The 15,882-nt window shown below is 42.6% G+C and overlaps 1 protein-coding gene across 1 annotated transcript in view; it reads right to left on the reverse strand.

Annotated features, from left to right (window-relative positions):
* Window positions 1-15,882, reverse strand: part of CTNNA1 (catenin alpha 1) — a 185,718-nt gene that overhangs the window by 137,539 nt on the left and 32,297 nt on the right. Inside the window, exons 4-5 of the mRNA XM_077473713.1 lie at window positions 1,088-1,254; window positions 867-986 (exon numbers count right to left, since the gene is read on the reverse strand). Of these exons, the coding sequence (XP_077329839.1) occupies window positions 867-986; window positions 1,088-1,254 (287 nt within the window). The remainder of the gene's footprint in view (window positions 1-866; window positions 987-1,087; window positions 1,255-15,882) is intronic.

Consider the following 15,882-nt stretch of genomic DNA (forward strand, 5'->3'; position numbering starts at 1 on the left):
TGCGCCTGCGCGCCGCTGTCTACGGCGCATGCGCCGTAGACAGCGGTGCCCATTTTCGGGCAAATATCTCCTAAACCATATAGGTTTAGGAGGTATTGCTTGGACCTACAGGTAAGCCTTAATCTAGGCTTACCTGTAGGTCAAAGTGGTTTGAAAGGGTTTACTTCCTCTTTAAAGGGGGGCTGAATACAAATGCACACGACACTTTTCCCATTTGTAAAAAAAAAAAAAAAAAAAAAAGTAAATTTTCCTTCTACTTCACAATTATAGGGTTTATCACAAAAAATAAAATTTAAATTTCTGGCTGTATCATGGCAAAATGTGGAACATTACAAGGGGTATAAATACTTTTTCAAGGCAGTGTGTGCATTTCGGAGCACAGAGCCCACCAGACACAGCCGATCTTTGATCTTAATGGATATGTTTTAGTTAAAAAAAAAATAAAAAAAACACAACTGGTGACCAAATACCAATATTATTATTAATAAATTATGAGACAGGGCGCACACTCCATTGTGCTCACAAGGATATACTTCTACCAAAGTGGAAAGAAAAGATACCAGAAAACATAGAACTACAAAAAAAAAAAATCTGGGGAAAAAAAGTGAGCAGTAATGGCTGAATAAAATATAAAGATGCATGAAGAAAAGTTAAAGAACGGAGCTAAAAGTAAAGTTAAGACTCGAAACAGCTAGCGGATAAACCAGTAAGGAATCCAGTAGTACAAATAACCGCTCATAAGTAAAAGTGGATACTTTTATTGCACAGGGCTAAGAGGATAAACCAAAGCACGAGTAAATTAAGTGAGCAGACATTCAGAACTCAACAATACTGTCCTATTACTTCTTGAAGCTTATATTTCCAACCTGCTGGCGTTTTGCAGTCATTAAATTTAACTTTTCTACTTCAGCTTTCAGTGCTTTATATTGTATTCCCAATTCTTGCTCTGTTCCAGCATTTCTTAATTTTACGATACCTTCTTCAACCTAAAAAAATAAAATACATTTTGTTTAAAATTATGAAACATTATTACAAAAAATTAAAAAAAATAAAAACTTATTAAAAAGATAATATAAAAATGCATTACCACTTTTAGTTGAACAAGTAACTTGTATACATCTGCCATATCAGCCAAAATCAGCAGCCTTGTAACAGCTGATAACAAGGCACGAGCTGCTCGCACCATATTCCCACGCTTAACAGAGGAGCATGGATCATCAGCAAACTCTCCAGAAGCACTTCTCATTACTTCACCTGTAGTTGCAAAAAAATAAAAAAATAAATTTACCCTTAAAGTCTTTTTTTTTTCTCTTAATGCATAAAAGCTAGTTTGGCTGTACTTGTCCTGTGCTTCACACTCCTGTGACATGTTTTTAGCAGAGAGCAGGCTGAAGTTCGCTCTCTGCTGAGGTCACAGAGTCAGTCCAGACTCAGGCGTTATCACAACCATAGGAGTATAGACGCCAGGGGACAGATGTAGCATCAGACCACCTAAGTATGAATCCAAAAAAAAAAAAAAAAAAAAACTCATACTTCTCTTTTAAGATTAAAAACGTAACGTTACAACCACTTTAAAGCTTATATTCAGGAGGATAAACAGGCAAGTGCCAAAGATTGCTCTAAATCATACCATCTTACATCAAAATTGGCAATTACGGTACATGTTTGAGGTTGCAGCGCCAGAATACACTTCAAAATAGCCAAGATATTTTTCTGTTTTGTATTGAGTGGGTAAGGATTAGAACCTCTGCTGTATGGTTATCCTGGGCTCCCCTTGAGATTTACCCTCATTTTTGCCCTACATACATGATTTTACTATACAGGGAGAAAGGAAAGCTCTCCAACAGCAACATTCATAAAAATAAATGTATAGTTTACATAGTTACATAGTAGGCGAGGTCGAAACAATACAGTCCAAGTCCAACCTGTGTGTGAGATATGTCAGTATTACATTGTACAATAGTTCTTGAAACTATCAATACTCCCTGCTGAGACCACTGCCTGTGGAAGGGAATTCCACATCCTTGCCGCTCTTATGGTAAAGAAGCCTCTACGTAGTCAGTGTATAGATTGCATTCCTATTTTTGCCACCCAAGTGCATTATTTTACATTTTTCTACATTGAACCTCATTTATCATCATGTAGCTGCCCACCTCATTAATATGTTCAGATCTTTTTGCAAGGTTTCTACATCCTGCGGAGAAGTTATTGCCCTGCTTAGCTTAGCATCATCCACAAATACAGAGTTGATTGATAATAAAATGGTTTCAGCCAAACACGAAGGCCCCCTTCACACTGGGGCGGGAGCAGCGTCGGTGGTAAAGTTACGCAATTTTTAGCGACACGTTACCGTCATTTTATAGGTCTTTGTACTCCTCACCTGGTTGCTACCACACATGCTTTGCACCATTTGAACCAAAAGAAGCTTAACTTGATCTCATCAGACCACAGGACGTGGTGCCAGTAATCCATGTCCTTAGTATGCTTGTCTTCAGCAAACTGCAGGCTTTCTTGTGCACCATCTTTGGAAGAGGCTTCCTTCTGGGATGACAGCCACGCAAATCAATATGGTCTGAGCACTGACAGGCTGACCCCCCCCCCCCCCCCCTCCCATCCCTTCAACCTCTGCAGCAATGCTGGCAGCACTCATACATCCATTTCCAAAAGACAACCACTGGATATGATGCTGAGCATGTGCACTCATCTTCTTTGGTCGACCGTGACAAGGCCTGTTCTGACCCTGTCCTGTTAAACCACTTTATGGTCTTGGCCACCGTGCTACAGCTTAGTTTCAGGGTCTTGGCCATCTTTTTATAGCCGAGGCCATCTTCATGTAGAGCAACAATTCTTTTTTTTCAGATCCTCAGAGAGTTTTTTGCCATGAGGTGCCATGTTGAACTTCCATTGACCAGTATGAGAGTGATAACACCAAATTTAAAACACACCTGCTCCCCAGTCACACCTGAGACTTTGTTACACTAACGAGTCACATGACACAGGGGAGGGAAAATGGTTAATTGAGACCAATTTGAAAATTTTTCACTTAGGCGTGTACTCACTTTTGTTGCCAGACATTAACCGCTTGCCAACAATGCTATAGCCAAATGACGGGTGCAGCGCAGTCGGATAACTCTAGGAGGGCATAGGACCAGAGGACCCGGCCCCGCTCAAATGACGGAATGTTCACTTGTAAACCAATCGGTGTCATGTCTGGTTCCAGTGGCAGCAGCGCTGTAGGCTGGATGTGTAGTGCCCACAGCACTGATATGTGCCCATTCCAGCCATCCATGCTCAGCATACCCATCCTTTCTCAGCCATCCATAGCAATACTCATCCATCCAATCCACCCCTATCCATAATTAGCCATACTCAGTCATGCACAGCCATCCCCATTCATGCTCATCCATTGCACATCAGTTACCATCCATGTCACTACAGTGCCTCACAAAAGTGTAATAGGTAGTCAAATTAGATTTGAAACTTATGCCCCTAGAACACCCGATGGTGCTTCCTGCATGCTGGTGCTCTGTATGTGGCCATGCTGTGGAAAAGTCTCACACATGTGGTATCGCCATACTCAGACGGAATAGAAGAATGTTTTGGGGGTCTAATTTGTGCTATTCATATGCTGTGTGTGAGAAATAACCTGCTAATATAAACATTTTGTGAAAAAAAAAAAAACAACAACAACCTTGATTTTGCAAAGAATTGTGGGAAAAAATTACAACTTCAAAAAACTCCCCATGCCTCTTACTAAATACCTTGCAATGTCTACTTTCCAAAAAGGGGTCATTTGGGGGGGTATTTGTACTTTCCTGGCTTGTTAGGCTCTCAATAAGCAGTCAGTACTTCAGGTGTGATCAATTTTCAGAGATTGGCACCATAGCTTGTGGACTAACTTTTACAAAGACCAAATAATATACATTTTGTTGTTATTTTTAGCAATGATATGTAGCAGTATAAATTTTGGCCAAAATAGAAGAAAAATTAATGCTTTTTTTTCATAACAGAATTTTTGGTCTTTTCTTTTATAGCACAAAAAAATTTAAAACCCAGTGGTGATTAAATACCACTAAAAGAAAGCGCTATGTGTGTGGGGGTATAGGTAGTGTTCCATGACAGAGTTCAAAATGTGAGAGCACCGAAAGCTGAACATTGGTCTGGTTAGGAAGGGGGTTTAAGTGCCTAGTGGGTAAGCGGTTAATGGTTGTGTGTCGAGTTATTTTGAGGGGACAGCACATTTACACTGTTCTACAAGCTGTACACTCACCACTTTGCTACAATGTAAAGCCTCATTTCTTCAGTGGTGTCACATGGAAAGATATAAAATATTTACAAAAATGTAAGTGGTGTACTCACTTTTCTGAGATACTGTATAAAATTATATATATCTCATGTAGGAGCGAAGTGTCAGAAATGGCCTGGATGGCAAGTGGTTAATATAAAAGATTTATATTCCGCCCCTCCATGTAGCTTCATGACTGACTCACAGTTAAAATACCCTGCATATCCTCCTGGTATATTATGTATATGATATTAGGGCTGAAACATTTCCCATGAGGCCTTGGCAAGGCTGGCAGTTGCAATTACTCCCAGAAGCATGACGGGACTTGTAGTTCTGCAACAGCTGGAGGGCCCCAGGTTGCCTACCCCTGCTACAGAATAAAGTGGTGGGTGTTGCAATTTTTTGTGTCTAGTATTTAGCATTGTCATCCTGCCTCTACAATACCAGAAGCCGCCATCTTCCCTGGCTATGGCTCTCAAATTACCCATTGATGTAATTGCCTTGGTGAGTTACATTCTGATTCAACTTCTTGTCCAATCTTCCACCAATGTAGGGTTTCGGGCACCCCTTTCCTCCCCCTCTTCACTCCCCTCCTCCAGTTTCCTTCTCCTGTTCCACTTCACTCCACCCCTATCCCCCTTCCTCCACATTCTTCCTCCCCCTTCTTTCCTGTCCCACGCTCCCCCCCTTTTTCCTCTCGTTCTGGTTGCTCATCCCCTCTTATTTTCCCTCCCTTCTTTCCCCTCCTAAAATCCCCCCCTTCCCCTCTTTAAGTCCTTCTCTCCCCCCCCCCTTCCCCCTCTTGTGCCCCAATCTCCCTCCTACATTTCAACTAGCCTAAGCATTAGAAGAATTTCCACCAATATTATGCCTTCCATTTAGAGATCACGCACAATCCCCCCTCGTCCGCTGCAGGGGGAACCTTATTGGGTGGCCTGTTTCCACACATGACCATCTATTCATTGGGTAAGCTACTTCCACTTATGTTCTATACGCTGTATTATTGTTGTCAACTTTTTGTTTATGTTTATTTCATTGTATTTGTCCTATAGATTTATACTGCTTCCTCAGGAGAATCAAACTGCGAAACTAGTAGAGATCCATATGAATCTATAATCTGCATCTACAGATATCCCTTGGGCACACCACAAGTATCTGTGTTTTCAATATTAAACGTAAGCTGTATGTTTTATATGTAATAAATATCTTATTTAATAACGCATATTATCAATTTGATCAGTACCCAGATAGTCCATTCATTGGGCGGGAGCGCTACAGGGTTAGCTTCAGTAACTATCCCCTTGCCCCCACCCTCTACTGTTTGTCTATACTAACCTGAATGATGGTACTTTGCTATGACTATGTTTGTATATGAGGCTCTAAATTTTTCCATAGTGATCACATTCAATTTGCTCAACTTTCCAGAGCGGATGCGTGACTTCCGTTTGTATCTGAAGCTATGCGAGTCAGTATACCCCATTCACACAATAGGCGCATTCCATCAGCTAGGGATGCAACTTTTTTTTTCTGCTTATTACATTTTGCAACAATTACAAAACAAATAGCCCGAAACATGGCCACACACACACGGTTCTTCAGCACTGGACTTACTGTACAGTATAACCCTGAGACTGAACATGTGAATAGTACAAAAACAGGTTCAAGGACCTACAGTGCCTTGAAAAAGTATTCATAATCCTTGAAATTTTCCACATTTTGTCATGTTAAAACCAAAAATGTACATGTATTTATTGGGATTTTATGTGATAGACCAACACAAAAGTGGCAGATAATTGTGAAATAGGAAAAGGATAAAAATGGTTTACATTTTTTTACAAATAAATATCTGAAAAGTGTGGCATACATTTTCTTAAGCCTCCTTTACTCTGATACCCCTAACTAAAATTTAGCGGAACCAATTGCCTTCAGAAGTCACCCGATTCGTAAATGGGGTCCACCTGTGTGCAATTTAATCTCAGCATAAAAATACAGCTGTTCTGTGAAGCCCCCAGGAGGTTTGTTCACCAAGGTTGTCAAACAAACAAACAGCATCAAAGGCCAAGGAACACACCAGACAGGTCAGGGATAAAGTCGTGGAGATGTTTAAAGGGTTAGGTTATAAAAATAAATAAATAATATCCTAGGCTTTGAACATCACGGAGCACTGTTAAAGTGGTTGTAAACCCTTACAAACCACTTTGACCTACAGGTAAGCCTAGATTAAGGCTTACCTGTAGTTCCAAGAAATATCTCCTAAACCTATACGGTTTAGGAGATATTTACCTGAAGACAGCCACGCAGGCGCACTGGGTAAGCTGCAGATCGCGGCGATATGACGCGAGTGTCTGCTCCCGTGCGCATGAGCGGGAGTGATGTCATCGCTGCTCCGGCGAATCACAGCGCCGGAGCAGCGAGACCCACCAAGAAGATGGACGCTCGGAACTACAGGGGACAGCGGTGACTTTGCTGGCTCCTGTGTCAGGTAAGTGACACATAATGGACTACTATGCGATGCATAGTAGTCCATTATGCTTTACCTTTGCAGGGAATCAAAGAGGAAGTAAACCCATCAGGGTTTACTTCCTCTTTAAGGCTGGGTTCACACTGCTGCGGCTAGGAGACCCGGATGCGATTCGCACCGCACTACAGTGCAAATCACATCCGATCTCTGTGCGATGCGAGTTCAGCCATACAGATAGTATGGCTGAATTCGCATCGCACCCGCTCCAAACTCGCACAGGACCCTTTTTTGGTCCGCAGCAGAATCGGATCGCATGGGTGTTCACACCATGCGATCTGATTCCTGTCAGAGTTTGCAGATCGCACTGTGATATGCGAACTGATCTGGGGGTGTCATTAATGTTTCACTGACACTCCCAGCAGTTCGCATAGGGCAGTGTGAACTGCCGGCGGGAGGCATGCGATGCGGGAACCTCGCGGCGTTGCCGCATCGCTTCAGTGTGAACCCAGCCTAAATCCATCATCTGAAAATGGAAAGATTACGGCACAACTGAAAATCTACCAAGACATGGCCGTCCACCTAAACTGACAGGACGGGGAAAGGAGAGCATTCAGAGAAGCAGCCAAGAGGCCCATGGAACCCTGGAGGAGCTATAGAGATCCACAGCACAGGTGGGAGAATTTGTCCACAAGACAACTATTAGTTGTGCACTCCACAAATCTGGCCTTTACGGAAGAGTGGCAAGAAGAAAGCCATTGTTGAAAGAAAGCCATAAGAAGTCTTGTTTGTGAGAAGCCATTGGGGAGGGACACAGCAAACATGTGGAAGAAGGTGCTCTGTTCAGATGAGACCAAAATTTAACTTTTTGGCCTAAAAGCTAAATACTATGTGTGGTGGAAAACTAACACTGCACATCACCTTGAACACACCATCCCCACCGTGAAACAGGGTGGTGACAGCATCATGTTGTGGGGATGCTTTTCTTCAGCAGGGACAGGGAAACTGGATGGAGCCAAATAAAGGGTAGTTTTAAAAGAAAACCTGTTTGAGTCTGCAAAAGACTTGACTGGGGTGGAGGTTCACCTTCTAACAGGACAACAACCCTAAACATGCAGCCAGAGATAAAATGTAATGGTTTAGATCAAAGCATATTCATGTGTTAGAATGGCCCAGTCAAAGTCCAGACCTAAATCCAATTGAGAATCTGTGGCAAGACTTAAAAATTGCTGTTCACAAACGCTCTCCATCCAGTCTGACAGAACATGAGCTATTTTGCAAAGAAGAATTAGGCAAAAGCGTCACTCTAGATGTGCAAAGCTGGCAGAGACATCCCCAAAAAGACTTGCAGCTGTAATTGCAGTGAAAGGTGGTTCTACAAAGTATTGACTCAGGGGGGCTGAATACAAGTGCTCACCATACTTTTCACATATTTGTAAAAAAAAAAAAAAAAAAAAAAAAAAAAATATATATATATATATATATATATATATATATATATATATATATATATATATATATATATATATATATATATATATATATATATATATATATATATATATATATATATATATATATATATATATATATATATATATATATATATCAATTCTGTCTATATGCAAGTTTGGTCTACATTAATCTATTTCTTTTAATATATACCATGTACTATACAGTAACACACTATGATATATATATATATATATATATATGTTAATATACAATTATATAAATATATATCATTTTCCTTCTGCTTCACAATTATATGACACCGTTTGTATTTTTTTGGGATTGTATGTGATAGACTTTCACTTTTTTTGGTTGTAACGTGACAAAATGTGGGAAAGTTCAAGGGGGTATGAATACTTTCAAGGCACCGTATATACTGTACATGATACATAAAACTTCACAAAAGAGCAAATACTTGCTTCATCCACCTAGTGTAAAAAACAGCTCATCAGATAAACCAACAGACCCATGGAATTAAGCACAGGCCCAATTCCACCCAATAATGTAGTTTTCCCATCTCTCCAGACCAAGTTCCACACATAGAATACATTATCACAGACTCCGTAAGGTAGCCATTTAGGCCCGGTTCACACCGCTGCGGGGGGAGATCCGGATGTGATTCGCACAGCAAATCACATCCGATCTCCGTAGCGATGCGAGTTCAGCCATACAGATAGTATGGCTGAATTCGCAGCGCTCTCGCAGCAAACTCGCACGGGACCCTTTTTTGGGTCCGCAACAGAATCGGATTGCATGGGGGTTCACACCATGCGATCCGATTCCTGTGCGAGTCGGCAGATCGCACTGCGATATGCCGACGGATCTGGGGGTGTCATTAACATAACATTGACACTCCCAGCCGTCCGCATAGGGCAGTGTGAACTGCCGGCGGGAGGTGTGCGATGCGGGTAAACGCCACGGATTCGCAGCGTTCCCGCATCGCTATAGTGTGAACCCGGCCTTAATCCAAAACTGTGGATGTACCATTTATTCAATTACTCCATACTTTATCAAATCTCTGTGGTATGCCTCTGCTATGATATATTGTATAAGGAGATGGCTTTGTTAATAAGTGCATTCCATACTGGAATAGACGAGGGGCAGACTTTTTCCAGAAAAGCACTATTAACCACTTGCAGACCGGACCATTTTGCTGGTCAAAGACCATACCACTTTTTGCGATTCGGCACTGCGTCGCTTTAACTGACAATTGCGCGGTCGTGTGACGTGGCTACCAAACAAAATTGACGTCCTTTTTTTTCCCCACAAATAGAGCTCTCTTTTGGTGGTATTTGATCACCCCTGCGGTTTTTATTTTTTGCGCTATAAACATAAATAGAGCGACAATTTTGAAAAAAAACGCATTATTTTTTACTTTTTGTTATAACAAATATCCCCCAAAAATATATAAAAAAAACATTTTTTTCCCCTCAGTTTAGGCCGATACGTATTCTTCTACATATTTTTGGTAAAAAAATAAATAAATAAATAAATCGCAATAAGCGATTATTGATTGGTTTGCGCAAAAGTTATAGCGTTTACAAAATAGGGATAGTTTTATAGCATTTTTATTAATAACTTTTTATAATTTTTTTTTTTACTAGTAATGGCGGCGATCAGCGATTTTTATTGTGACTGCGACATTGTGGGGGACCCATCGTACATTTTTGACACATTTTTGGGACCATTGTCATTTCTACAGTAATCACTGCTATATAAATGCAGTGATTCCTGTGTAAATGACACTGGCAGTGAAGGGGTTAACCAGTGGGTGGCAGTGTAGGGGTTAAGTGTTCCTAGGGGTGTGTTACTAACTGTGGGGGGGGGGTTGGGCTTTCATTTAGTGAACACTGATCTCTGCTCCAATCACATGGAGCAGAGATCAGCGTCACTAGTTGCTAGGCAGAATGGAAAAATGCTGTTTACACGGCATTTCCTCCATTCGGCCGCTCCGTGAGACGATCGCGGGGATGCCCACGGCGATCGAGTCCGCGGGTCCCGCGACCGGACTCACGGGGGTCCCGACCAGCGCGGGAGCTCGCCGCCGATGGCAGGGCGGCATTGAATATTGGACGTACCTGTACGCCAATATGCTTGCCCGTGCCATTCTGTCGACGTACATCGTCGTGCGCTGGTCGGGAAGTGGTTAAAAAAGAAACATGAGGTTTTTTTTGGGTATAGTCATACTTATCTAGTTGGATGTAGCATCAGAGCGATGCTACAGCTGTGCCCCGGTGTCTCCGCATTGAGAACCGAGCCACCAAACATTACCAATGGCTCGGTTCCCTCACCTCCCCGAGCAGGGAGCTGCTGTCAGTCAGCATCTCCCATGCTCTGCTCCTCCACGCTCGTTGGAGCGCTGAGCTGCCATCAGTCAAGGCAGCTGGGGGATCCAGACATCGTAAGTTGGCATTATGCACTGCCTCGACCGATTGCAGTTATGCCAGTGAAGAGCAGACTTCAGACCGCTCTCCATCGAAAAACAGGTCACAGGACTGCAAAACTAATTGCACTCCTGTGACCCTTAGGAGAAGCCCAGCCTAAAAGCTCAGGCTGGACTTCTTCAACTTCCTAGCATAATAAAATAATAATGTCAGCAAAGTACGAGTCACTCTTCTTGGAGCTAGGGCATCAACAAGTCCATGGAGGCACACCTCGGCCACTGGCTGTACGCTGATGGCAGTAACCACATCCACACTCTGACCCCCCTCTGTGTGTTGGGGTGTCATTTTTGCTATGTACATGCAAAGCGTTGGAAATCTCTTATAAACTGAAAAATGCATTTTAATTTTTTAAACAAAGTCTTTCCCCAATTTCCAAAAACTTCTTAAAAATAAAAATAAAAAAAATGAAATATTTAAAAGACTCATTATGCCTCCGATTATACGTTGGCGTGTTAGCCATCTAAAATTGAGTAATTTTGTGGGCGTTTCTATTGTCCCGGTTCCCCAGCGCCTAAAATGTGTAATAGGTAGTCAATGAGTTAGATATGTAATTTATGCTCCTAGAACCCCTGACAGTGCTCCCTGCATATTGGGCCTCTATATGTAGCCAGTAAGAATGAGCTCAGGCATGTTCACAAACAGCATGTGCAGAGCCTGCCAGGAAGTCAGCACTGGGGAGAACTAATAAGCAGCGAGATATTGTTCCAATGCGATGCAGAGATCGGCAAATGTCTCACTGCTTGTGATTAGCGCTCCCCATTGCCAACTTCCTGGCGGGCTCTGCATGTGCCGTTTGGGAACACTTGGTAGCCAGGCTGTAAAAAAGAGCCACACGTGTGGTATCGCCATACTCAGTAGTAGAATGTGTTTTGGGGTGTAGTTGCAACTATGCATATGTCATGTGAGAGCAATAACCTATATGAAAATTTTGTAAAAATAAAAAAAATAAAAATAAAAAAAAAATTAATTTTGCAAAGAATTGTGGGGGGAAAAAAAAAAATAAGTTACAAGTTAAAAAAAAACTCACCATGCGACTTACTAAATACCATGGAATGTCTACTTTCCAAAAATTGTCATTTGTGAGGTATTGGTACTTTCCAGGCTGGTTAGTGTCTCAAGAAATGAGACAGTACATCAGATGTCATACATTTTCAATGATTGGCGGCCGGTTCACACTATTGCGATGTGAGAACCTTGCAAATCAACTGTGGGTTCCCACATCGCACCCAAAACTCACTGCAGTTCACACTGCCATATGCAAACTGCTGGGGAGTGTCATATGTTAACGACACCCCCATTTCAGCTCGTATATTGCACTGCGAACTGACAGTTCGGACATTAAATCTGTAGCCTTATGAGTTTATGTGAAATCTCCATTAATACCTGTACAATATTGTAATTAGAAATATATTTCCATTAGATTTAAATATATATTTAAAGTATTGAGTGTTTGTGTTGGTGTTACTGTAATTGGTTCAACTTCAAATATTGGCCTTTTGTTTTCCCTGATAACATCTCACCTGGGAAGTAAACAACAGCTTTTGTTGACTCATCCAATCAGGCTGTTCCCAATATACATTGACTAGGTACAGTGACCAATTAGGGAAAATTAGATTAGCCACACTACAGGGAGTAGGGGGGGGATATAATGCTTTGTGAGCAAGCCAGCTCACTCTGGTGTGGGAGCACACGGCAGTCACCATGGGCTGACCTGAAGTTAACAGGTAATCTAATGCAGGCCATACACGGTCGAATTTCGAACGAATTTTCTTTTCAAAATCAGAAAATTCGTTTTTGTGATCCGATGATGCCACCATTGATTTTCGAAATTCGGCCGACCAAGCCTTCAATTTCACCTCATGTTGCTACAGAAAAGAATTTTCTTGGCTGGGAATCTTCTTTTCTCTCCGTACATTTTCTTTTATCTCCGTACATTTTCTTACGTTTCTCGCACGATTCTCCCATCATTGATTAGAAAATCGTTCGTTTTTCTAAAAATTTCCAACATGTCCGATTCCTCAAATTTTATTTCTGCACGAAAATCGGCTGTTGCTGCAGCCCACTAATGGTGCGAAATTCATACGAAAATTCTTAGATACGATTTTCGAAAGAAAATTCTTTCGAAATTCGAACCGTGTATGGCCGGCATAACTCTGAACTTGCACCTTATATTGTATTGTAAATATGGTTCTGTGAGTAATTTGTAAATATCATGTAAGCCAGGGGACCTACACTGTATATTGTGATGTAAATACTGTCTGATGTGTAATTTGTATATATTATGTAACCCTATAAATAAATGTGTATTGCTGATTGAACTACCGCTTTTGTACAAGATCTCTCAGATCTAGATATGTATATGTCCATACTACTACAATGATTGAGGTGTATGCACATAATCATAAATACTAGGCAACAAATCGGATTGCATATGTGTGAACACACATGCGATCTCATTCTGGTCCGAACAGAAAAAAGGGTCCTGTGCGCGTTTGCACCGAATGCGGTGCGATAATGGCCATACAATCTGTATGGCTGACATTGCAGCGCACAGACATCGCATGTAATGTGAACAGCAGTGGCGCTGCGAATTACATACAATGTCTGCCATTGCAATAGTGTGAACCGGCCCTTAGGTAATTTTTACCAAAGATATGTAGCAGTATAAATGTTGGCCAAAATGTATGAAGAAACATTACTAAATTGGAAAAATGTTATGACTTAAAACAAAGAAGGCATTTTTACACAAAATTTTCAGTCATATTTATAGCACAAAAAATAAAAAAAATGCACTAGCGATTAACCGCTTGCCGCCCACCGGCCGTCATATCATGGCCAGGCGGCACGGCTCTAGTTCTGGGAGGACATCATATGACAGCCTTCCATTTAAACAGGGTTTCTTCCCTCGGTGGCAGCGTGTCACAGAGACACAGCTCGTCACCGAGGGAGGTGAACAGCCATTAGGCATTGCTGTTTACCACGTGATCGGCCGATCACAGGTGGTACCGCCCACTTTGCACGGCGTATGCACGCGTTCGGGAGTATGCTGTGCGTTGGTGGCGCTGTGTTCCCGGGGAACACTGCTCATCACCGGTGGTTAACAGCCATTGGCCACGTTTACCATGTGATCGGCTGTGATCCATTCACAGCCGATCGCTAAATGTCAACAAACCGTGGTAACGAGATGTTACCGAGTTCTCCTCCTCCCACACCGATCGTGTGTGCGAAGGAGATTGCCGTTGTTACCGCCTACAGTGAACACCAACATACACCAATTGCACTGCCCCCCCTCCTCCCCAATAAAGAGGGCCCGTCACAGCCCATCAGAGTAACAGAGTACCTGTCTCCAGCCCATCAAGTTACCCGAGTACCTGTCTCCAGCCCATCAAGTTACCCGAGTACCTGTCTCCAGCCCATCAAGTTACCCGAGTACCTGTCTCCAGCCCATCAAGTTACCCGAGTACCTGTCTCCAGCCCATCAAGTTACCCGAGTACCTGTCTCCAGCCCATCAAGTTACCCGAGTACCTGTCTCCAGCCCATCAAGTTACCCGAGTACCTGTCTCCAGCCCATCAAGTTACCCGAGTACCTGTCTCCAGCCCATCAAGTTACCCGAGTACCTGTCTCCAGCCCATCAAGTTACCCGAGTACCTGTCTCCAGCCCATCAAGTTACCCGAGTACCTGTCTCCAGCCCATCAAGTTACCCGAGTACCTGTCTCCCAGCCCATCAAGTTACCCGAGTACCTGTCTCCAGCCCATCAAGTTACCCGAGTACCTGTCTCCAGCCCATCAAGTTACCCGAGTACCTGTCTCCAGCCCATCAAGTTACCCGAGTACCTGTCTCCAGCCATCAAGTTACCCGAGTACCTGTCTCCAGCCCATCAAGTTACCCGAGTACCTGTCTCCCAGCCCATCAAGTTACCCGAGTACCTGTCTCCAGCCCATCAAGTTACCCGAGTACCTGTCTCCAGCCCATCAAGTTACCCGAGTACCTGTCCCCAGCCCATCAAAGTTACCCGAGTACCTGTCCCAGCCCATCAGAGTAACTGAGTACCTGTCTCCAGCCCATCAGAGTAACTGAATACCTGTCTCCAGCCCATCAAGTTACCCGAGTACCTGTCTCCAGCCCATCAAGTTACCCGAGTACCTGTCTCCAGCCCATCAAGTTACCCGAGTACCTGTCTCCAGCCCATCAGAGTAACTGAGTACCTGTCTCCAGCCCATCCTCAGAGCATACATTGGGGTGTTTGCTTTCCAAAATAGGGTCAGTTTATGGGTATTTCCACTGGACTGGTGCGCAAGGATCTTCAAAAGTGTGATAGGTAGGAATGAAATGAGATGTGCGATTTATGCTCGTAGAACGCCTGAAGGTACTACTTCAATGTAGAGCCTCTGTATGTGGCCAGGCTGTGTAAAGTCTCACACATATGGCATCACCATACTCGGGAAAAGTAACAATATATTTTGGGGTGCAATTTGTTGCATGCCTATGCCGTGTGTGAGAAATAACCCGATATTACTTTTTTGTGTGTGGGGGGGGGGGGGGGGGGGGGACGACAAACAAACACACACACACACACCCCTCACCATGCTACTTAATACCTTGGAATGTCTACTTTCTAAAAAGGGGGTCATTTGGGGGGTATTTGTACTTTCCTGATTGTTAGCATCTCTAGAAAAGATACACCTGATGTACTGAAGGCCTGATCAGATGTGATCAATTTTCAGTGATTGGCACCACAGTTTGTAGACTCTATAACTTTCACAAAGACCAAATAATATACACTAGTCTGGGTTATTTTTTACCAAAAGATATGTAGCAGTATACATTTTGGCCAAAATTTATGAAGACAAATTAGCAAAATTTTATGACAGACACAAAGAAAAACAAGATTTTTAAAAAAGCTTACCTGTAAAATCCTTTTCTTTGATGTACATCAGGGGACACAGAGCCATAGTACTTACTATGTGGGTTATAGGGCCACTGATAGGGAGTACACTTCTTGCCTTAGGGCATTCCAGTGTCCACCTATCTAACCCCCTCCCATTACTGGGAGTCCTCAGTTTTGAAGCCAAGCCAGTGTATATTAAAGAAGAGAGGACCTCTGTTTCCCCTGATGTACAAAGAACAGGATTTTACATGTAAGCAGTTTTAAAAATCCTGTTTTCTTTTCATACATCAG

The sequence above is a fragment of the Lithobates pipiens genome, unplaced genomic scaffold, assembly GCF_037356315.1.
Source record: "Lithobates pipiens isolate NorthernLeopardFrog02 unplaced genomic scaffold, aLitPip1_a1.2 Scaffold_8, whole genome shotgun sequence".
In the NCBI taxonomy this organism is placed as follows: Eukaryota; Metazoa; Chordata; class Amphibia; order Anura; family Ranidae; genus Lithobates; species Lithobates pipiens.